Here is a 24,982-nt window from a genome sequence, read left to right as displayed (position 1 = left end):
TTTCAGAATTATACGTATAATGCCATAGTATATCATTTTTTATTGTTACCTTTATCTAGCTTTTCTAAAAAAGCATTTTCTTACTCATTCATACATGCATTCATTCAGTAACTATTTTTTAAAAATATTTTTCCAATTACATATAAAAATTTTAAACCATTGGTTTTTTTTAAACTTCAAGTTGCAAATTCTCTCTTCCCTTTCCCCTCATTGTGAAAGGAAGCATTTTGATATGCTATACATGTGTAGTCATGCAAAAGATATTTCCTTATTAGTCATGTTGTCAAAGAAAACACAGACCAAAAAAAAAAATTCCAAGAAAAACAAAATTTAAAAAAGGTAGCCTATTGTTTCTGAAAATGATGTATTAAAGTTACTTCAATAAAACCATCTGACATAATTTTGATATATTATCTTATTTAAAATTCTTTGGCTCCTTTCTCTATTTCATATTCCTATTATTTTAATTGTTCCCATTGTGGACTTTGTTTTTTGTTTCCAATGACTACTACACATAGGTGTAACATGAGATTGAAAGTAGTATGTATAGCCGGTATCTACTGATTTCCTCTTTTCTGTGCAGATTGGAATCTGGAATTCTAACAGTGGTCTTAACATGACTGACAGCAATAAAGAGAAGTCCACTAACATCACTGACTCACTAGCTAATCGAACTCTCATAGTTACTACCATTCTGGTAAGTCTGCTTTATTAAAATCATGTTCTCATCTGCTATCATCTGCCTAATAAAACCCAAGTAATTTTTTCATTTACTTCACTTTTAAGAAACACCTTCTATCTGTAGGATGCTAGAAAGTATTTTTTATAAACACGTTTTTGGATACAAATATTTTCTTACCATATTCCTGTGGATTCCAGAATTATTTGGGGAGGAGAGTTAGGAAGGAGAAGATTTTAACCTTTTCTGAAATTTTCACTTCAGGAAAACTTATTTGAAAAAAATGTCAGCATCAAGTTAACCAATACATTAATTACATAACCTCATACCTTGACATGGTTAGCCTTTAAATATCATTAAGTGTAAACTATCCCTTCTCAATGCCTTCACACAAGCTCCTCTCCATGCCCGGAATATTCTCTCTCCTCATCTCCACTTTGAATATTTAGCTTCCTTCAAGACTCAGTTCTTTATGGATACTTTTACTGAAGAAATTCATGTTGTAGTAATTCTCTGGCATCACAATAATTTCAATCTAATGCATCAAGCACATATTACATGCCTACTATGTACTGTGCTAGGAAACCAAGACGAAAGCAAACCAACTCCTAACTTCATGGATTTTTTATTCTATTGGAAAGTATATGTGTATATGTATACATATACATACCCACATACATACACACATTATATATTTTAAAAGGGAGAACACTAACAACTGGGAAATCAGGAAAGACATTCAAAAGAGGATAGCATCTGTGGTGAGCCCCTAACAGTGCAAAGGATTCTAAGGGGTGGAAGTAAGGAAGGACTGAATACACAGAACAAGTACAGATATAAGATGGAATTTTTTTTTATGAGGACATCCAGACTTGTGTCTATGCATCAAATACATGAGTCTCAAAAAATATAATCAACTGATTTCAACAGAGTTGTAACTAGGGAGGTTTGTACTTGGAGAAAGAAAGCAGGAAAGGTGATCTCATCCAGATGCACGGGGGGAGCTAGAGAACCTGAGGTGCCAATGCAAGGGAGTGAGGGGAAGATTTTCTCTCTTTTGGTCATCTACTAGTTTCCAATACAATCAAATAAGTTATTATTTGATTATTATTATTATTATTATATATTATATATTATTATTATTATATTATTATTATTATTATTATATATTATATATTATTATTATTATTATTATAATTATTAATAAGTTACTGTGTGCTCAGGCATTGGCTAGTACAAGAATATACAATGACAAAACAAACTAAAAAGTCCCTTTCCTCATTCTCCTTGGGGGAACAAAAGGTAAATGTGTTTATGTGTGTATGCATCCATGTATATACACACATACGTGTCTTCAGATGAAAACATTAGAAGCTAGGGAAGGGAATGGGAGTTCATGGCAGTCTCAACTTGAGAGGACAAGCAAAGTAGGACCTTCTGCTGTTTTTGTTTATACCAAGAAGTATAATCCCTCTGAATAATGTGCTTAAGGAAGATCTTTCCTACCCATTGCTGAGCCTGGGAAGATTTGTAGGAAGGCCCTCAAGGGATGTGATGCCCTCTGGCTCTAAAAAGTACATAAAGACTCTGAGGTGCAGTTTTACTTTGGGGCTTAGTTTTCGGAAGAAGGTTTGTGTGCCAGATGAGAGTCTGGGAAGCCACTAAGCAGCCTCCTGACTTTGAAAACCCAAATATTGGTGCTTCTCTCTCTGGTAACTAGTCAGATAGTTGAACCTGTCTGTTGATGGTCAGACAGAGGAAGCCATGTCTGTTGAACTTTGATTTCTCTGCATTTTCTCTGAAGTTCAGGGTGTTGACTCCCCTGAATTAGGAGAATTATATATGTGCTTGATTAAAGGAATGATACATGTTCTTTATTAAAGAAATTGTCAACCCCTCAAAAGTTGCCTTTCCTTTTAGAGAAGCAGATCAAAGAACCTGTGACAGCAGGCCCCCCTGTGTATGCTGGTGTGCTTACTGATACACAACTTTGGATAGCCCTATCCACTTTAATCCTGACTCATTCAGTTACTCTAGGGTCCTCCAGCTCCGCCTTAATCTGGGGCATGCTGGAGTCAACTTGAACTAGCTTGTGAGACCCAATTATTAAATTTTCTTTGTGAGCATTTACTTACACCTCAGAAATTGGCAGCCACTATCAACTGGGCATGATTTGCTGTTCTGTTAATTGTCTAGACATAGTAATGCAAATTAAACTTCAGTATTAAAATTAAACTGTCAGTGTTTGTTTCTGAAACCTGGTTGTGAACATTTACCAGCGTATCCTTAGCCTTCCCTACTCTGAGATTCCCATTTACTACTAGCCTAGGCAAGCTGCAGTTTGATACGTGCAAGTGATCCATTTCTCCATCTTCTCTGCGCCCAGGTGTCCAGACAGCCAGATCACTTTGAATGAGAAGGCTGATTGAGCATGAGTATATACTGTAATTGGCTAATTTTTCCCTGTATTGTGGATAATTTTTAAACTTGAGAATTTTTATATGTCTAGTAAGCTTATAGAACTTGGATAAGTGCATTGTCTTCCTTATAAATATTAAAATGTTATATAAATATGACCAAGTATTATTTGTGATTTGTTTACTTTCATACAGGAAGAACCCTATGTAATGTTCAAAAAGTCTGACAAGCCTCTGTATGGAAATAATAGATTTGAAGGGTACTGCCTGGATTTGCTTAAAGAGTTGTCCAGTATTCTGGGTTTCACTTATGATGTCAAACTAGTTCCTGATGGTAAATATGGAGCCCAGAATGACAAAGGAGAATGGAATGGGATGGTCAAAGAACTTATAGATCATGTAAGATAAACTAAATATCACTTTTGTATTCATACACACACATACAGGACTTCTGTAAGCCTTAAAGTTCTATGTAAGCATGAGCTATTTTTAAATTTTTCATATTTTTTATTATGTTATTTTATCATATTTTTATATGATAGAAGAGATAGGGGAAATAAGGAGACTTAACTATGCCTTCAAATAACCAAAGGAATACACAAGTAGGATGAGGCAGTGCTGGTTTTTATAGCTACATAATGAAGTCTCATGGATGTTGATGGTCATTTCATCTCCATGAATTTTATAAGCTTTTAAAGGCCCCATCTGTCATTTGCAGTCAGTGCTAGCCATTGAAAAGAAGTATATTTGGTCAGAAATACTGATAGCAGGTCATTAGTAAATTGTTCTATGTCTATATATGAATTTAAACACATTCTTGTATATGTGTATGTATAGTTCAAATTGATGGGGTTCTTTTCTTTTAAAATTAATCCTCATGATAAATTTCCCATTCAAGAACTTGTAGGAATTAGGGGCAGGGTGCAGGAAGAGTACTTTAAACATGATACATATTTCAGATGCCATGTCAGAGAAAATGAACCCCTTTTATGATTTATTTTTCCAGAAAGCTGATCTGGCTGTTGCTCCTCTCACAATTACCTATGTGAGAGAGAAGGTCATTGACTTTTCCAAACCTTTCATGACACTGGGCATTAGCATTTTATACAGGAAACCCAATGGCACAAATCCTGGTGTCTTCTCCTTCCTCAATCCTCTGTCTCCTGATATTTGGATGTATGTTCTCTTAGCCTGCCTTGGGGTCAGCTGTGTCCTCTTTGTGATTGCAAGGTAAGTCGAACAAGGATGGACTTAACTTAAACATGCTTATGTGTTGGCTGTTCACTAATCATGTGTCCTGGAGCTAAACACAATTTAGGATTTTAAAGTGGCACCAGAGTCTCATCAGATATCCAAATATGGAAAGATTTTTCATTTTCTCTTTACTTATACAGTTTAGCTCTTTATTTTATTGTAATTCCAGCTTAGTCCTAAATTTTCTTAATTGAGTGAATATCAACATATTTTAGTCTTTTTTGAAAAATTTGTATAACAAAACTGGGAAGAGTTGGTTAAGAATTGTCTAACAGAGTAGAAAATAGTGGCATAAATGGAAATCTGTTAAATTTTTAGCAAAAATAAAAAGTATTAGATTTAAATTTCCTTACAAAAAAAGTAAAAAAGGAAGATTTTAGATGATAATAAAGTTTTATTTACCAAGCCTAGACGCATGGAATCTTTATGCCATCATCAAGAAAAGACTTATTTTTGTTTACTTTTTTCCCAGATTTTGCTCTATGTTTAAGGTCTCCGCTTTACACATTGGACTTTAAAGGGTTTTTAGGCTTATAATAGAGTTCATTCTTCGTATATATATATTTGATTCTATATTAAAATATCACTACTTTATCTTCGTGTTACATAAAAATTGGATATCTTTACATAATGAATTGAAAATGTTCTTTTTTGGTTGTTTTCCTCCTTTTCAGCACTGAAATGTGCCAAACACTTTGTGTGAAGTTTTAAAAACAGATTTGCTGGTGGAAAAATAGCAAACTTCTAATACAAAATAAATATTTTTCTTTGACAATACTGTGATATATACTTGTGTTTGATAAATATGGGGATAGATCTTGATAAGGATCAATGCCAGGAAAATTCTTAAAAGACTTGAAGATTAGCCACACAATGGAACAAAATAAATTATGGTGATGTATATAAAGTAAATATGGAATTATTTTAAGTTCTTTATAGCTTTTAATGGAAAAAATATGTAGCATTGTACTTTTCAAATAGCAACACTGTTGAATAAAGTTGAATTAAATTGGGAAAAAAAACCCAATATTCATTGTCACAGCATCAAACCTGTACAGCAGCCTGGCATTTGTGGGGGAAAAAAACAACTCTGTACTCTGCAGTTTAGCTAAAGTTTTTAGGGAGAGTATTGCTGAAACGAGAGAGATCCAAACAGTCAAAATTTCTTATTCAATAAATTTCCATATATATCTATATCTATATCTATCTATATCTATATCTATATATATATATATACATACACACATACATACATATATATATACATATACAAAACCAAAAAAAGGAGTTCCATAACAAAGACAAAAATATATAGTTCAAGTTTAGTGGGGTTTTTTTATTTTATTTATCAAATAGAACAATGATAATAGTAATGTTGGTGTACCCTTGGAGAAAATATCTCACTGGTATATAATAAACCATTAACAAATGCCTATTGAATAACTCACTGAAACCAATAATTTCTTCTTTAACTATTTCCTTTTCAATCTAGTTAAAGCAAAGAGATAATTCTCTTATTTGAAAGAAAGACGTTTCCATGCTCAGTTCTGTCACCAGCAGTGAGACTGAGACTTTCTTAGTTTATAGGAACCAAGATTCCTACTTGAAGTTGTTTGCTTTGCATTAGAGGAAGATTGATTATGATTATGTCTTTGAGTCAAGTGAGACTAAAAATATTAATGTCATAATACTATTTCTTAATATTTATAGCACAACTCAGACTTCAATACTATTTTCTTTGGTAGTTTGAAGATTACCTCCATCACTGACCATAAGCAAGTCTATAGTCCAGTCCATGACATAATGTAATATTTTGTAAACCTTCCTGAAAATATACAAATAGATTTGTTATTTCATTGATCTGAATATTCATTCCAACATAACCCATCCGTGCTAGTGCTTGCCTATCTGGTGCAGTTTTGACCATTATCTACAATCAGTGCACAAAGTGGCCTACTTGTATATCTGGAGAATGTCCTCCTTTCTTCTGACACTTCAAGGCATTAGTGTAGTTCTCATGCCTTAGTCTTTCCATGTCTAGGTGATTGACAGGAAGGAGGTGGAGAGGGCTGGAGACAAGGGAGGAAGAAGGGGAAAGATAAAGTGAGTATTTTTTTGGTTACAGAAGTCCCTTGCTGAAACAGTATCAAAATGTCTGGTCATCTATTAAAGATCTGAAGGAACATATTTTGTCATGCAATTACTGGGAACTGAGGCAAGTTATAACTGCTATTCTAGGACAAACTAGAAAACTCTTATTCTAGCTCTTTTACATACAATAAAAGGATACAGTATAAAATAGACCAGGAATTTAAATATAGTCTCTAATTAAAACAAACAACCTGCCCAATTCTTGAGACTAGCAGCTCTACACTTTTATTATTCACCTTAATCCCTTGGAGATATCAAAAAAATTTTTTGTTTTTTTTGGTTTTGTTTTATGCTACTAATAACTGCTAATGGACACCAGAGACCTTTCAGTATGTTTTCATTTTATTTATAGATGTTCAATATTATTCCAATACACAATACAACCCTAACCTGGAAAGACAGGATTTTCCATATGGAAAAAAAGTCTTCTAATAGGAGGTACATCATTTCAGCATGTTAATGTTGCTTTCAGAGAAATTGCCACTTATTTTCTGTGATACATCTATATCTATCTATATCTACGTAAGATATAGATATCACTGAAAAAAATTAGGAAAGAAATAATATTTCCAATATTTTGGAAATAATGGGTAAGAAGACATTTGATAAGGAGTAGAGGAACGTACATTTAAACTCTTGATTGTTCTTATAGATGAATAACCAATTCTCTCACTTTATGAAGAAACTAGGGCCCAGAGAAATTATATTATTTGATCAAGTTCACACAGTTATCTAGTAGAAGGAATGCTTTAAGTTTTACAGAGCATTTTATGTATGTTATCTCATTTGGTCCTCCCAAAACTTTATGAGGTAAGTGCTATTATTATACCCACTTTACAGATGAATCTGAAGCTGAAAAGTTCAATGATTTGCTTTGGGTCACGCAGCAAGTAATTGTCTGAAGTAGGATCTGAGGTCAGGTTTTCCTAATTTCAGATCTAATAGTCTGTTATTCTATCACTTAACTATCTGCAAATTTTCTTCCCAACTAGACTTGATAATCAGTTTAGTATAAACATTTATTATAATGCTTAATTGCCACAAGTACAACCATATTAAAATAAATAAAAATGTCAAGCATGGGAAGCTCAAAAAATATCCAAAAATGTATGTTTCCTTTGAGAGTATACTTAGGGTGCCTAGAATTAATGTCATACAAACTTATTTAATCCCAGTGATTTCTAAGCCTAAATTTCCTCTCTCTTTTAGACCTCACAATCAGATTTATGATTTTCCCTTGTGCTCTCCAAAGGCAACAACCCCCAAACATCCAGTCTTCTTCTTCTTCCACCAGCAATCTTTCTGGCTAGTAAAATGAAAAAGAAACGCTAAATTACCTATGTTCCTTTAAAGCGGCTCCTATAGCATCCTTGTATGCACAATTCTCCTATGAAAAATCCTTCTCTATAATTCAAGTTGTGCAGTTAGAGAAATGGATGAGAAGGTGGAAACTGATTAGTAGGCATGGGTCTGAAGAATCCAAGTTCAGAGACTCTGGAATCTTTGTCTTAAAATGGGCAATCACGAAAATATTTGCAGAACCAAGCAAAACTATAGTTTGGAAATGTTGACTTTGAAATTCTGAATTTATTTTTACCACTAATCTTTGGATTTTCTGCATCGTTTAGCAGATTTGTTGGTATAAACTTTGATATTTACAGACTATTTCTGTTAATTACCACAGGTTTACACCCTATGAATGGTATAACCCCTACCCATGCAATCCTGATTCAGATGTGGTGGAAAACAATTTTACTTTACTAAATAGTTTCTGGTTTGGAGTTGGAGCTCTCATGCAGCAAGGTATCACGGTTACCCATTATTTTTGCACACATCCCATAGTCTGCTCAGTAGCTTCTATGTTGGTAAACTCCATCACCTCTACCTAGAACATTTATTATAAGTAAATTCATACCAAAAACACAAATAAAATACAAAGAGACAGAAAATACACAGAGACAGAAGATGGAATTTGATGGGCAAGCAATAGTTACTAGGCCAATATGGCTGGAATGTAGTGGGGAGGGGTGTAGTAAATTTTAGAAGCACTAAAAAAAATTAGGAGGGCACCAAGTTATGAAAAAGGCATAAAATTCCTAAGGATTTTAATTGTTTTTATCCCAGAAATAAAAGGGACTCAGTGAAGTTCATTGAGTAGAGAAGTAACATGGAAAGAACTATGCTTTAGGGAAATCAATCTGACAAATATGTAGAGGTTGAACTGGAATGGAGAGAAAATTGAGGCAGGGACCTAACAGAAAGCTATGGGAATAGATCAAGCAAGAGCTGATTAAGGGTGTCTCAGTGAAGAAAGGGGAACACTAGTACTTATTAAGTGCCTACTGTGCTAAATGTTGGAGATACAAAGAAAGATAATATACAGTCCCTGTTCTCAAGGAGCTCAAAGTGTAATGACTGTGACAACATACAAACAACTATGTTCACACAAGATATGTAGATACAGGAGAGAAATTGGAAATAATCAATGGAGGGAAGGCACTAGAATTAGGGGGATGGAGAAATACTTGGATTTTATCTGAGACTTGGAGGAAGCCAGGGAAGACCAGAGGCAGAGATGAGGAAGGAGATCATTGCAGACATGAGAGACAGTCAGTGAAAATACCCAGATTTGGGAGATGGACTTACTTGTTCAAGGAACAGCAAGGAGGTCAATGTCACTGGATTACAGAGTATGTGTGGGGAAGAGGTAATAAAACGTAAGAAGACTGGAATGGTGCTAAGAGGCACAGACTATAATTGGCTTTGAATGACAGAGTATTTTCTATTTGATCCTAGAGATGACAGAGAACCATTGGAGTTTATTGAGTAGGAGGTGACATGGTCAGACTCATGCTTTAGGAAGATTAGTTTGGCAGTTGAGTGGAGAATGGACTAGAGTAAGAAGAGACTTAAGTAGGGAGATCAGCCCAGAGGTGTGAAGTGATGAGAGCCTGTGTGTGTTTGTTCATCCTTCATTGCCGAAGAAGACCATGTCATCAGAGAAATGATGACATGATTTGCACTTGACTTTGTTTTGAGTGAGGGAAGGCTGTGCAGGTCACCAGCCTCACTTCTCCTCAGAGCCATCTGAATCCAGTGACCAGATATTCATCAGGATGACTGGAGATGACCCAGGGGTTAAGTGACTTGCCCAAGGTCACACAGCTAGTGAGTGTCAAGTGTCTAAGGTGAGATTTGAACTCAGGTCCTCCTCACTCCTGCACTGGTGCTCTATCCACTGTACCACCTAGCTGCCCCCGAGAGCCTGTACCAGGGTGGTGGCAGTATCAGAGGAGAGAAGTGGGTACATTTGAGAGATGTAATAAAAGGCAAAATAGATTGGATACATGACAAGAGAGTAAAGAGTTGAAGGTGACATGTAGGTTGTAATCTTAGGTGACTGAGAGAAATGTAGGGAAGTTGGGAAGAGGGGAACATTTTGAAGAAAGATAATGAGTTCTATGTTGAACATAATGAGTTTGAGGGGACATCCAGTTTGAAATGACAATTGGTAATACAGGACTATAGTTCAGGGGAGAGACTCATGCTAGAGACATATATGTTACTGAGATTAATAAGTAAGAATATAGAAAGCAAAGAAGTCCCAAGACAGAACTTTAGGGGACAGCCACACTTAATGGTCACAACAAATGATGATCCAGGAAGGAAAAGGAGTAATCAGACAGAGGACAACCAAGAAAGTGGAGTCAGAAAAACCCAGATGAGAGAGAACATTCAGGAAGAAAAATTGATACATGTCCAATTAATTGATCCAGGTCAAGAAAGATTCACTAATTTTTAGCAGTTATCATTGATAACTTCTGAGAAAGCAGTTTCAATTGAATGATAAGGTTAGGAGTCAGATTGCAGGGAATTCATGAGTGAGAGGAGAGGAAATGGAGGAAGCAAGTATACATAGACTTATATTCCCAAGGAACTTAGCTGCAAAGGGTAGGAAAGCTATAGCCAAAAGGGATGATAGGATCCAGTCAGAATATTTTATAGATGGGGGAAACTTGGTGTGTTTGTAGACATCAGAGAAGGAAAACAGTAGAGAGAAATTGAAGATCATCAGCGGAAACAGTATGGGTGATCTGTTAAAGAATATGAAAGATGATGAATTCAAAGGTACAAGCAGAGGAGTTGACCTTCACAAGAGGCACCTTGGTATAATAATCTCTCTGAGGCACATACTGGCGGATACATTAGACTCAGTGTTCCTATGTAGAAATACATACAATATGCAATACACTAATGCTGAAAACCCAAGTATTTGAATAAAGAATACAAATTGTTCTGCATGCAGTTAGGTATTGTTTATTTGGGTGTTTCATAATTCCAGACACCAAGCCTGACTTTCTGGAAATTCCAACTATGATATTTTTAGTGCATTGTACTTGTTTTTAGGAAATTTATCTACAGCGTAATTACTTTCAAAAAGTCTGAGGTGAGATTTTAACAAATGCCAAAGGGAAACAGATTTTACAACAGCAGGTAGCTATGTGCACATAACGATGACTACCTTAGGTATTGCATACCTATAGTATGTTCTATTTAATGTTCAATCTGTTTGGAGTTTATCATCATTCACAGCAAACCATGGGATGTGGTGCCTCCTAGTTACCACTACCTTGGGTACATGACAGTGAGCCCCAGCCAGACTCTGCTTATTTTTTAAGAAGATTAAAAGTATTTTTAAAAGTACTTATTTTCAAGTATGAGTCTTGGGATATGTGATATGTTGAGTGCACCTGTCATAACTATTGTGGAGAGTGAATAGAAGAGGAATGGTGGCAATCATCTGCTTCTACTGTTGGAGTCTTCTTTATCAACAGATATTTATTGCTGTGCTCAACTGGAAGCCATTTGGGGGATTGATTATTAATTAGTGATCAGACTTTCTCTTTTCTATGTTGTATGAGCAAAGTCTGGATCAGGATTGGCTGTCATGTCTGCCCGTAGAAAGCAAATTGGACACTTCTGCAATGATTGTTTTTAACCTTGATTTTTACAAATAATATTCCACTTAATAATAGTTCAAAGCACACTCTTTCATCCAAAGTTCTGAGCTCATGGTTAATGTCTAACTTATTTAAGCAAATCACTGCGAGGGATAGGGAAATTGGTACAGGTAAATCCTAGGCAAGGAAATTGCTCCTACTAATGAAAGTTGGCACCTCCTCTGCAATTTATAGTCTTAAGAACTTGACTAGAACACTGAGAAGTTAAGTAACTTTTTCTCAGTCACACAGCCAGTATATGTTTATGGTGGGACTTAAACTCAGGTCTTCCTGGCTGTGACTGGCTCTCTCTTGACTAAGTCATGGTGCCGCTTACATCAGATCAGTTAAAGACAAAAATTCGAAAATTCCTGTGATGAGAAATAATGAGAATTAAATAACCTGATTTCAAAACTCAGTATCTTGTTAAAATGTGGCATTAATTCAATTAAAGTTAATTAAATTTTTTCCATTTCCAGAAGACTTTCAGCTATAACCATAAAAATATTACTTTAACACATAATCTTACTCATAACCAGTTCTTTATGTTTCAGTAGCTACTCATTCGCTCCATTTATTTACCTTATCTTATGTTCCAAACTAAATTGAAATTTTTCAATTCAATCATAGACATGGGTATGAATATATAGTGTTAAAAAAACCCATCTCCCAACATAACAGTATGTTTACTAAATTATACGGACCAGTTATATAGCTATTATCTGAAATAAATATTTGTCCATTGTAGGCAAATAAAGATCTAACCACTCAGTTTTCCCTGAAAAACAAATCCTGAAAAAACCAAAAGATTAAAGATTGAAGTGAAAAATTCTTATTCTAGGAAATGTCTCATAATCTTTTCTATATTTGGATTAAAATACCTACCTGGATCTAGAATAAGAACAATTACATAGTAATCGCTATTATAAAATTTATCTGTCCCATCCAAAGTGAAATAAAACACACAGATACTTGCTAACATGAAGAAAATGTATTTCCTATTTAAGTCTGAGAGGTCTTTTAACCCTGAGCTCTGATCAATTTATCAAGGTCCTTGAACATCCATTGATCTTCATGGTGATTATGAGTGCTTATTTCTGGGTGAAACTTAAGTAGAAACCTCTTTGCCTAAAATATTAGACTATTTCGTCCTTTACTCTTTTAAATTGCAGCTACATATATCTTTACGACATCCAGTTAATTCAGTGGAAAATTCAGTCAAACATATTTGCTCACATCCAGTAGACAAAATATTTATTGATATTTTTTTCATTTGTCAATCACTTCTCATGCCTGTCATCAATGGACATAGTGAATGACAGTACAATGACTCTAAGAACAGATTCAGGGTGACTTTAAATTAAACCTGATCAATTCCAGTCTACCTATGAAGAGTAAAATTTTGATAAATTTCATGCTTTTGGCCTCTGACAATTATTCCATTAAGACTGTAAGGACTCAGTCTGAGCAATGGCTTAAAGTCTGTAAAATATAATAAAACAATAAAGTCTGCAAAATCTCCACAAAATCCCTCAGATGCTTTCCATCTTGAAAAAATTGATATTTAATGTTTTAATACTGTATTTCCATGCAAAAACCTAAAAGGAATTGCTCTATATCTAGACTTTAAAAAACATTTTCTATAATAAAATTCATTTTAATGAAATTATAAAGGAATAGGATTTCAACTGAAACTGTATCTTTAGAAAACAATTAGAAATCTTTGGATTTCAGACAGAGAATTTCAATATAAATGATTGTTTAATACCATCAATACAGGTTTATAGAAAAAACACAAATGATAATTGAAAATTCTCCACAGTGAAAGCATGATCTCCCAAGGATAGGATACAATGTAAATTTTTGTTTTTCTTTTGACCTCATTTAATATTCTTACTTTGATGATAACAGGCTCAGAGCTAATGCCTAAAGCTCTTTCTACAAGAATAGTAGGAGGAATTTGGTGGTTTTTCACCTTAATCATCATTTCATCCTACACTGCAAATCTGGCTGCCTTCTTAACAGTAGAGAGAATGGAGTCCCCCATAGATACAGCAGATGATTTGGCAAAGCAAACAAAGATAGAATATGGGGCAGTGCGAGATGGATCAACAATGACCTTCTTTAAGGTAAGACTATAATAAAGTACATCCTATGTCCTCTTCTCCAAAGAATGGGTAGAAGGATAGATCTACAAGAAAAACGCATGAACACATTAATGCGCGCATGCATGTACACACATTAGACACTAGGAGATAAAACATTCTACATGTTTTTAACAAGGCAATTCTGTCACTCCAAATTTTTTTCATTCCCTTGAATCACAAAGTGATATTTAATCTTTTTTTTTAAATCAGTTGTTAGCTGTGACCCATGGGTTGGAACTCAGTTATGATTTTCTGACATTATCCTAATGATGAACATATAGTACGCTATTTTTGTGAATTAAATTGATTCCTATGGAATCTAAATTAGAATATTCAAGAATTTCAGAGTTGGAGTTAGAAAGTAATGTCCAAATCCTGCCTCAAATATATACAAGTTGCACTTTCAGGAGCCAAGATGACAGAGTAAGCATCTCCAAACAACTATAAAATAGTGCCTCAAAACAAATTCTAGACTGGCAGGCTAAACAAAGGGACAGGGTGAAACATTTTATAGTATAAGAAAACTTGGAAGGTTGGCAGGAAAGATCTGTCTCACTAGGGTAAAAGGTTAATGCAGTCCAGGGCAGGAATTTTCCCAGCAAGCCAGCAGCAGATCCTGCCTCAGTAAGCCAGTGGGAGGTCCTGAGCCCCAGGGCAGATCAGGGCCCATGACTCTGTTGCATGCAGTTAGCTCAACCCCCACCGCACCCCTCTCTATGACCCAGCATAAGCAAGTAGGGACCCCAAAATGATAAAAGAACCAGATCATAGAAAGTTGTTATGATGACAGGGAAGATCATGACACAAATTCAGAAGACAACAATATCAAAATGCCTACATGAAAATCCTTAAAGAAAAATGTGAATTGGTCTCCAAGGAGTTGAAAAAAAATAAGAGAGGTAGAAGAAAAATTGGTAAATGAGAGTGATACAAGAGAATGAGGGGAGGGGAAGCACCAGCAGCTTGATAAAGTAAACACAAAAAATATAAACAGATGTTCAAAAAGTTATTGAAGAAAACAACTTCCTAAAAAGTAGTATTGGCAAAATGGAAAAGACAGTAAAAAAAACTAACTAAAGAAAAGAACTCCTTAAAAATTAGAATTGGACAAGAGGAAGAAAAAACCCAATAAGACAGATAAACCATTGGTTAATTTGATTTTAAAAATAAAGAAGAAAACCAGATTACCAATATTAAAAAAGAAAAGGGTGAATTCACCACTAATGAAGACAAAATTAAAGCAATTATTAGGAATTACTTTACCCAGTTATAAGCCAATAAATTTGACAATCTAAAAGAAATCCATGAATATTTATGAAAATACAAATTCTCCAGATTAACAGAAGAGGAAATATAATACTTAACAACCCATTTCAGACAAAGAAATTGAACATGCAATCAATAAACTACCTAAGAAAAAATCCTCAGGGTCAGATGAGTTTACAAGTGAATTCTACCAAACATTTAAAGAAAAATTAATTCCAATACTATATAAAACTATTTGGGAAAATAGGTGAAGAAGGAGTCCTACCAAATTCCTTTTACAGCACAAGTATGGTGCTGATACTTAAAGCAGGAAGAGCTAAAACAGAGAAAGAAAACTATTGACCAATTTCCCTAATGAATATTGACACAAAAATTTTAAATCAAATACTAGCAAGGGAATTATAGCAATAATCACAAGGACCCTACACTTTGACCTGTGGGATTTATACCAGAAATGCAGCACTGGTTCAATATTAGGAAAACTATCAGCATAATTGAGTATATCCATAACAAAACCAACATAAATCATATGATTATCTCAACAGATGCAGAAAAAAGCTTTTGACAAAATACAGCACCCATTTCTCTTAAAACACAAAAGAGCACAGGAATAAATGAGGCTTTCCTTAAAATGATAAGATGCATGTATCTAAAACCATCAGTAAGCATTGTCTATAATGGGGATAAGCTAGAAACCTTCCAAATAAGATCAGAGTAAAGCAAAGACATTCATTATCACCACTATTATTCAGTATTATGTTATAAATTTGAACTATAGCAATGAGAAGAAAAAGAAATTGAAGGGATTAGAATAGGCAATGAGGAAACAAAACTATCACTCTTTGCAGATGATATGATGGTATATTTAGAGAATCCCAGCAAATCAACTAAAAAACTACGTGAAATAATTAACAGCTTCATCAAATTAGCAGGATATAAAATAAACCCACATAAACCCTCAGCATTTCTATGTATTACCAACAAAGTCCAACAGAAAGTAAAAGAGAAATTCCATTTAAAATAACTGTAAGTAATATAAATACTTGGGAGTCTATAAACCAAGACAAACCCAAGAACTACATGAACACAGTTACAAAACATTTTTCACACAAGTCAGATTTAAGCAATTGGAAAAATATCAATTGCTCATGGGTAGATTGAGTCAGTATAATAATAATAATGACAATTCTACCCAAATCAATTTACTTATTCAGTGTCATACCAAACAAATTACCAAAAAATCATTTTATAGAGCTAAAAATAAATCATAACAAAATTCATCTAGGAGAACAGAAGGTCAAGAATATTAAGGGAATTAATGAAAAAATGCAAACTGTATTACAAAGTGGTAATCATCCAAATAATCTGGTACTGGCTAAGAAACAGAGTGATGGATTAGTGGAATAGATTAGGTACACAAGCCACAGTAGTAAATGACCATAGTAACCCAGTGTTTGACAAACCCAAAGACTCCAAATTCTGGGTTAAGAACTCACTATTTGACAAAAACTGCTGTGAAAACTAGAAAACAATTTGGCAGAAACTAGACATAGACCAACATCTTACACTGTATATCAAGGTAAGGTCAAAAGGGAACCAAATGAGAAATATCAATTGCCTACTTGATAGAAGTGTTTCCATGCAAATTGTGCTGGCACTAACACAGAAAAATCATAATTGTACATTAAATGGATTGACATACATAGTTTTATTAGGTGCTATCATAACAAAACTGGAAATAGAACTTATCACATATAATCAAGGGTCTTATATTGCCTTTTGTCAATGTTATACTGTCACCTCCAAATACTGCAAAAAATATATTATAAATCAATACAGGGCAATCATAAGAAATAATTCATCTCTAAACTAAGAGATGAAATTGAGGAGCAACTAACATCAAAAGAGAAAAGATGAAGCACTTAAGATAGTTAAAAATCTTCACCAAAACCTCATAGAAGAAAATGGGCTTCAGCTTCCCTATTCACACATGTGCCCAGCCTGGAATAGTCCACCCTAGAGAAGCTGTATGGCTCACACTTACAGTCCTCAATCCTTTCCCTAAGCTATCTGCTAGGAGCCTGTTAATGATCTTGCACTCCCAACCCACTCCATAGGGGAAGGAAGCAGACCAACAAAAGTCCTGTAAGCTCTCTTCTTTATTCTCTGCATTTCTCCCAAAACACTACCCTTTCTCCACCCATCCCAGAAGAGCAGTCAGGTGATCAAGCCTCAGTGTTCCTGGCCTTTGTCCCACATTAACCAGTTGGCAACAGAATTCATTTCACATATCTGTAAAGGATATCAATAAGAAATGTTGTGTAGAAACATGGCAGCAAATATCTTTAAAAGATCCCAAATGAAACAATAAAGAAGAAAAATGAAGCAAAATAGAGGTAAGCAGAGATGATGGGTTCAAGAATAACAGAATTATGCAATAATAAATATTTTTGTGCATGGTCAATTTGGGAATTTGTTTTACTTGATAATGCACATTTCTTTCAGGAATTTTCTCCACCCCTCCCCTAACTCCTAATGGTGAGGTAGAAGGTAGAAAAAAAATTTTGTTCATTAAAAAAATAAGATTTAATTTTTAAAATTTAAGGAAAAAATTGAGGTAAATTCTTGCATAGACTCTGGAACTACGTAAAAAGATGGTCAGAGACAAGAGGAGATTGGGAAAGGATATATACCAAGGAAACCAGTACAAGACCTGGTAAATGGACCTAAGGCTTGCAAGCTCTGTGATAATACAAAAGGAAAATATAAGCAATCAGATAAATACCCCAAAGACAATGAAGAAATAGAATAGGTTAAAAGAAACTCAAGAGGTAAATATAAACAAAGATATTAACTTCATAACAATACAATTAGAATTTCTGGGGTGGAAAATTGGCTTTGTCATAGGGATTACAAGAACGGCAGTCTCAAAGGCAAGAAATAAAATTGAAATTAGAACTGAAATAAGAGTGCTAGAGGAGAAGATGGAAAACTGCACCTAAAAGATTCTTTAAAAATAGAACAGAAGATGGCTTTAAGATGGTAGAGTGAGAACCAGAATTTTTTGTCTTCTTCTCCCAACACGTTCTAATCCACAACAATGTGGAAAATGTGTCAAATCAAATTCTCATAAGGAAAGCAAAGAGTCACAGTGAGTCATTTCTCCAGCTCAGGGCAGCTTAAGAAGACAGAAATAGAGAGGTCTGCAGACACTGGGGTGGGAGCTGGTCAAAAGTGCAGCATAGTAGAGCAGCAGCAAGTGGAAATGGCATTTGGCTGTGTCTGTAGAAACAGTGGCAGGGAGTAGCCCATCATCCAAAGATGATAAAGGCACTGAACACCTGGGCAGAAAGAGATTTCAAGGACCCCTATACTCGTACTGGGTACAGGAATGACTGCCGTCAAGCAGCTCTGTCACCCATTACCCAGTTCTGCATCAGATTTCCAGGGCGGAGAGGATAGTCCTGGTTGTGGTCCCAGACACAAGGGAACAGAGGACCTACCTGCATAAGAAACAAAGAACAAGTACATGACTGTGTGACTCTGAGCCCAAGAGTAAACTAGGAACTCCTTTCTAACCTTTAGTACTGCACATCAGCCTACAACGGAATAAATTGGGGTAAAAGACCAAAACCAAGCAGGAACCAGTAGTTCAGTTGCCCAGAACCTGCAGAAATTTCCAGTATGCCAACAGTGATGGAGTGCCTCAGCAATCTAAAGTAACCCAGACACACATGACCCAAAAGACTAAACCAGGTCACAAATTTGCAGAGTGTAAATCAGTGAACTGACCTTTCCCTGGATCATACCATTTTGGAAGCACCAAAAATTTGCAAGCACTCAGAATGAGCTGTGAAAGCAGGAAGAGGACAAAGAAGACAGAGGTTCAGGCCACTCTACTAGAGGTGAACAGGGCCAATACCACATAAAGTCCAAAGTCAACAAGTAGGTTGGAGCCTTCTATAGCTGGTCTAAGTGAGGATGTAGAGGTTTCTTTAAGGTGAAGAGAAAGTCCCCACCCCTTGTAATGTACACAAGGCCATCCTACCTCTCTACTCCATGTGTCCATTTATGAGGCAAGACCTCTTTGGTCCCTGTTCTCAACTCCATGCCCTTAGATTTCTATGTGCATGTTTAGATGGGGACATAACATAATGAAGAGAACAGATGATTTAACAGCACCAGTTTCTCTGCCCACCTCATCAGACAACCAACAATTTCCTTTAACCTTTAATAGGAAGAGAACCAAATTCAGGTTTGTCCTAACTTAGAAAGTTTGTAAAAAATGAGATCAATATTAATAAGATTCTTTCATAAAAGGGCACAAACCTCTGACCTTATATCACTTTCATACTTTGGTAACCACAATGCTTTCATCTTTTTGAACCTCCGGGGTGTGAGGAGTGTTCATGGAGGACTGGCACCTCTGGTGTGAAAGCCTTAAGCCCTTTTCAGGTTTTGGTGTCCACCTCTCACCTAGCTCTCACCCATGGCTCCGAGAAGCTGAAACATGTGCAGTGGCCACACTCCAATAAAACTGTCTCAGCAGATGGGCTAACGGTAACTTGAGGATAACTGATAGGTCTCAAACCCATTGGTGAGTTAGGAGGAAATCCACCCCAAGCATATGAAGACTTACCCTGGCAGAATGGGTAGAGGAGAACAATTATTTCCAGTTGCCATGAAGCAGGCACTATGGAGTACTTAGAACTTGGTCAGGCATTGAAGATGCCAACATCATCCACTGCACATTGGGCCATTGCTAGTCATCTTGACTTTTGTCTTGACATTGGACTTTGATGACTCTGGAAGAAAGTGAGGCTGATGACTTTGTGCAACTTCGCTTGACTTAAATCCAATTCATGCACATGTCAAGACATCGCTGTGATATCTATCATTGATTCCCTTCTTAAAGGATGAACAATATAACAAAATATCTGTTCACAAATAGAGATGCTCTTAAACCAAGTAAGCTATGATTTTATCTGAACCATCAATAATACCAAATTAAAGATACAAAACACACTTTAAAGAACAGGAACATTTGAGAATAAACAATATTGGGCAACAATTTTGGAGAGCAATAAGGCTGGATAATTGGGAAGGGAAATGCAGAATACTTTCCTTTATTGACCCTCCCAAAGAGAAAAGTACCCAAATGCTTATCTCTCTCAGTTATGCCCCTACTTACAGTCCTGACCAGTAGAAGTGGCTGCACCATCTAACTGTCTCTATGCCATTCCTTGTATGTCTCTCTGTCTCTGTCTCTCTATCCGACTCTCTCTTTCAGTGACAAGCAAAAATGACAATGCTTTTGCCATGAGGGCACTGAGTTCTCAAAATCCTACAAAGCATTTTCATTTACTCCTTCCTCACTTCTCAAGATGTTTCCCTAACAGCACAAGAGAAAAAAAAACACAAAGTGTTCCTTTTAGACATAAGTCCTCCCAAACCTAGGGTCTTGACACACCAAAAAGTTCAGTTTCACCAGAAGAATATTATTCCTTAGTTTGAAATTCTTCACAATTGAGAAACACCAGAAATTATACTCCAAAACAATACTTATTGAACAATACTTATTGGAATTTCACAGCATCGTGTTATTCTTATAACTGCTCTTCAGGATATATAGCTGGGTGATTACACATTACCAGTTTATGCTTACCATTTCCTTTTCCATTTAAAAACCCTTTTGATCAGATGCTAAGCCAAATACATTTTTTAACAGACCTTGTTAGATTCCCTCAATCCTTGGTCAAGAAACAGTTAGTAGGCTGTTGCAGAGGATCATGGTATCTCACTTTCACTTAAGTGCGTGCTGTTTTAATTCTAGAATCTTTTCTTCTGTCTAATCAAAGTAGAAAAAGGAGATTAAAGTAATAATATAAATTATAAATAAAAGAATAATAAAAATAAATCTCACTTACTCAACTCCTCTGTTTGAAAATCATTACCTTGTACCTAGGGTCCCCATTTACAAAGGATGAGACTACTATGTGTTATTTGAATAAGTCTGAAAAAGTACAGAATATTTTCTCTCTTATCTTTCCACTGCTACATTCTTTCTCTTCTTACAGAAATCAAAGATATCCACTTATGAGAAAATGTGGGCTTTCATGAGCAGTAGGCAACAGACAGCCTTGGTAAAAAACAATGATGAAGGCATCCAGCGTGTGCTCACCACCGACTACGCTCTACTGATGGAGTCCACTAGCATTGAATATGTGACTCAGAGAAACTGCAACCTTACTCAGATTGGAGGACTCATTGATTCCAAAGGTTATGGAGTGGGAACCCCTATTGGTAAGATGGTAAAGATACATGACTTTGGCACTGAATGCCATCATTCCGGTTAGGGAGCTAGAAGTGACTTAGGAGTAAGTTCTCTTTGCCCTCTCTTATTTAATTAGTCAACATAACTGAATTATTAAGTACCTTATATTTTAACCTAGCTTCAACCAGTATTCCTTGTTTAAAGTGTGCCTGCTGCTCTTATAGGTTTTGTTTTTTTCTAACTCTGGCTTCTGGTCAGGCTTTGATAAATAACTCAGGAATCTCACCTACTTTTCTTCAAGAAAGACTTCAACCTAGAGGGGAACAGGAGAATATATCACCAAGTTGTCTAGTCTGGTCTCCTCAGAAAGGTGGTGTGGGATTAGAATTAAACCTATCTACTTTCATTTAAATATATCCATTATAGAGTAAGGTGTAAAGCTTAAATCCAAAGGCTCGATTTCCTTGCCATTAAATGCTAATTACACAAAAGACTACTAGAAATAAGTCCATTTATCCAAGCAAACAGAAGTCAAGGATTTATACAGATTAGAATATTCGGTTAATAAACACTTATTAAATACCTATTATGTGTGAAGCACTGTGCATGAATAAAGGCAAAAGACAAAATCCCTGCTCTCAAGATGTTCACAATCTAATGGGGAAATAGCATACAAACAAGCTTTATACAGGATCAAATAGAAAAAAAATCAAAAGAGTAAAGCACTAGAATTAAGTGGGAATCAGAAAAAGAGTTCCTGTAGAGGGAGAGATTTAACTAAGATCTGAAGCCTTCTGGAAATCTGGATTCAGAATTGAGGAAGGAGAGTAATCCAGACATGGGAAACAGTCAGTAAAAATATCAAGTTTGGAAAAGGAGTGTCTTTTTCATGGAATACTAAAAAGGTCACTGTTACTGGTCATGGAGCATGTGGGAGAAGGGAAGATAGAATGAAAGTGTGGGGGATGAGGGGCTGGTTATGCAAGGTTTTGAATGTAAAAAAAAATAAGATTTTCTATTTGGTCATTGAGGTGCTAGGGGCCTAGTGAAGCTTAGTGGCTGAGGAAAGAGGGATATATATATACACACCCACACATATATGTATACATATATACATATATACACACACATACATATATACACACATATGACTTGCACTTTAATAATATCACTTTAACAGCTGAGTGCAAGAAGTAACAGAGTGGGAAGATACTTGAAGCAGAAAGACTATCTGGAGGCAAAGCAATAGTTCAAGTATGAGGTAATGAAGGGCTATCCCAGACAGTTTCGGAGAAGACACTAAGTTATATATGAAAGATTTAATGAAAGTAAAATCAATGTGCCTTGGTAATAGATTGGTCCAACAAGTAGGGGATGAGAAAGTTAGGAACTGATGAAATCTAGGTTGTCGATCTGGGTGACTAGGAGGAGGAGGGTGGTACATTCAGTGGTAATAAAGTTAAGAATAGGGGAGAATTTAGGGGGAAAGATAATGACTTCAGGTTAATATATGTGATGTTAAAAAAATGTCTACAAGCTATCCCATTCTAAATCTATACTGCAAGCTGGAGATGGAAGACTAGAGGTCAGCAAAGAGGTTAAGGCTTGATAAGTAGATGAAAATCATCAGCACAGAGATGATCATTGAGTACATGGGAACTTGTGAGATTAGCAAGTGAAATAGTATTTTATCTAGGGAAAAGAGAAGATCCAGAATATGGAACTTGGTAGAAGACTCCATTAGCAGGTATGACTTGGATGAGAAGGAGACTGAGCAGCAGTAAAACAGGCAAGATATAGAACAGGAACCAAGAGGGTGGTAAAAAGTGTTAAAAGCTACAGAGAAGTCAAGAAGGAAGAGGAGTGAGAAAAGGTCACCATAATTGGAAATTAAAAGATCACTAGTATATGAAGAAAACAGTTTTGGTCAAATGATGAAGTGTGAAGCAAGACTCAAGAGAGTTAAGAGAGGGAGAGGAATGGAAGTGGAAGCAGCCATTATATATGACTTTCTCCAGGAGGTTAGCTACAAAAGGTCAGAGAGATATGGGACAACAGTATGGACAGCTAGATCAAGTGAGGATTTTTGCAGATGAAGGACACATGGACATATTTGTAGGTAGAAGGGAAATAGCCAGGAGACAGGGAGAAATTGAAGATTAGAGAGTGTCTAATCTGCTGGAGGATACAACATGGAAAAGGAATACTTACACTTGGAGTCAAGAAGACCTGAGTTAAAATCTGGCTTTAAACACTTACTAGGTCTGGGAGCCAAGACGGTGGAGTGATTGGTAATTGCTATCTCCCTCTCCTTGATGACCTTGATGAACCCAGTAAATATCTCCCCGGGAAAAAACCTGGAATAGTGGGAGCAACAGAAGGGGTATACAGACTCTTAGCCCATGAGGCCAGAAAGATTGCTAAGGAAGGTTCCTCTTGCTGTGGCTGAAGGGGACCAGTGAAGGATTAGAGCTGTCCCAGACAGCCCCATCTCAACAAATTGAGAGAAGATCCTGAGCCCCAGGAACTGAAGCCAGCAACTGCCAGCACCAGGACCCCAGGCATGCCTTAGTACCCCAGGGGAATTGGGAAGACACTAGCACAGAGAGCTGAGCTTGCCTATGCTGTAGCTCAGCAGAGGAGACCTGCAGCGTCCAGACCACCCCTCCCCCACGCTTAACGAGCTAGCTCTAGGGTAACTTCGGGGAAATCCAAAAAGACCTCACCTGGCCTCTGCTTTCTAACACCAGCCATCTCAGTACCAGGTAAGCTGCAGCATTTTAGCTTCTAGCTGAAAGAACCAGAGGCCACAACACACAAAGCCTCAAGTTTTAGGTACAAGAACTGTGGGACAGAGCTCCCTGTGCCACAGATGCAGAAATCTACTTTAAAAGCCAGGAAAATGTCTATTATCATGAGTAAGAAGCAAAGGAGAAAAGAAAAGACCATAGAATCTTTCTATGGGGACAAGGACCAAAACACAAATACCAAAGAGGTCAGCATTGAGACTGTACTCCCATCTGAAACTTCAGAAGGGAATATGAACTGATCTGAAGCACAAAGAGCTTTCTTGGAAGAGCTCAGGAAGGATGTTAAAACCCAAATTAGAAAAATAGAAGAAAAATTGACCAATGAGTTTAAAAATATGAAAAAAAATCACAGAAGAATTTAAAGGACAATTGGACAAATGGAAAAGGAAGAACAAAACCTAACCGGTGAAAATAACTCCTTAAAAGGAATAATTGGGCACATGGAAAAGGATATGCAAAAGTTAACTGAAGAAAACAACTTGATAAAAAATAGAATAGGGCAACACTTACTAGTCAGGTGATCTTGGGCAAGGGATCAGTAGCTTAGGTCCTCATCTGTAAAATGAGCTAGAGAAGGAAACCATTCCAGTATCTCTGCCAAACTAAATGTCATTGACTAGAGTGTTAAAAATCAGAGACTAAATAACTTAATCCTAAAAAACCAGTTATAAGTCCAAAGATAGATAAAATAAATAATAGAAAATTTCAGAAATGAAAATGACAATGACATGACTACATAACAAAACTCTTGAGATGCACCAGAGGGGGAACTTAATATCTCTAAAAACATTCATCAAGAAAAAGAGAAAGAACAAATAAAAGCACTGGGTGGAACCCTAAAAAGGACACTTAAACAATCAATTTTAAAAACCTCAATTAAACCCTAAAAATAGAAGTTCTAAAAACTTAAAATTAAAAGCAAAAAAAAAAAGAAATTGAAAGAGTAAGAAGTGCTTTACAACAATTTTCTCATTTGATGCTCGA

The 24,982-nt window shown here is 35.9% G+C and overlaps 1 protein-coding gene across 1 annotated transcript in view; it reads left to right on the top strand.

Annotated features, from left to right (window-relative positions):
* Window positions 1-24,982, top strand: part of GRIK1 (glutamate ionotropic receptor kainate type subunit 1) — a 141,598-nt gene that overhangs the window by 104,413 nt on the left and 12,203 nt on the right. Inside the window, exons 9-14 of the mRNA XM_072614811.1 lie at window positions 584-697; window positions 3,292-3,495; window positions 4,103-4,326; window positions 8,186-8,304; window positions 13,413-13,630; window positions 20,992-21,217. Of these exons, the coding sequence (XP_072470912.1) occupies window positions 584-697; window positions 3,292-3,495; window positions 4,103-4,326; window positions 8,186-8,304; window positions 13,413-13,630; window positions 20,992-21,217 (1,105 nt within the window). The remainder of the gene's footprint in view (window positions 1-583; window positions 698-3,291; window positions 3,496-4,102; window positions 4,327-8,185; window positions 8,305-13,412; window positions 13,631-20,991; window positions 21,218-24,982) is intronic.

Source organism: Notamacropus eugenii, chromosome 5 (assembly GCF_028372415.1).
Source record: "Notamacropus eugenii isolate mMacEug1 chromosome 5, mMacEug1.pri_v2, whole genome shotgun sequence".
NCBI classification, from domain to species: domain Eukaryota; kingdom Metazoa; phylum Chordata; class Mammalia; order Diprotodontia; family Macropodidae; genus Notamacropus; species Notamacropus eugenii.
Note: the sequence above shows the minus strand (reverse complement) of the source record. Positions and strands in the feature narration are given on the sequence as shown.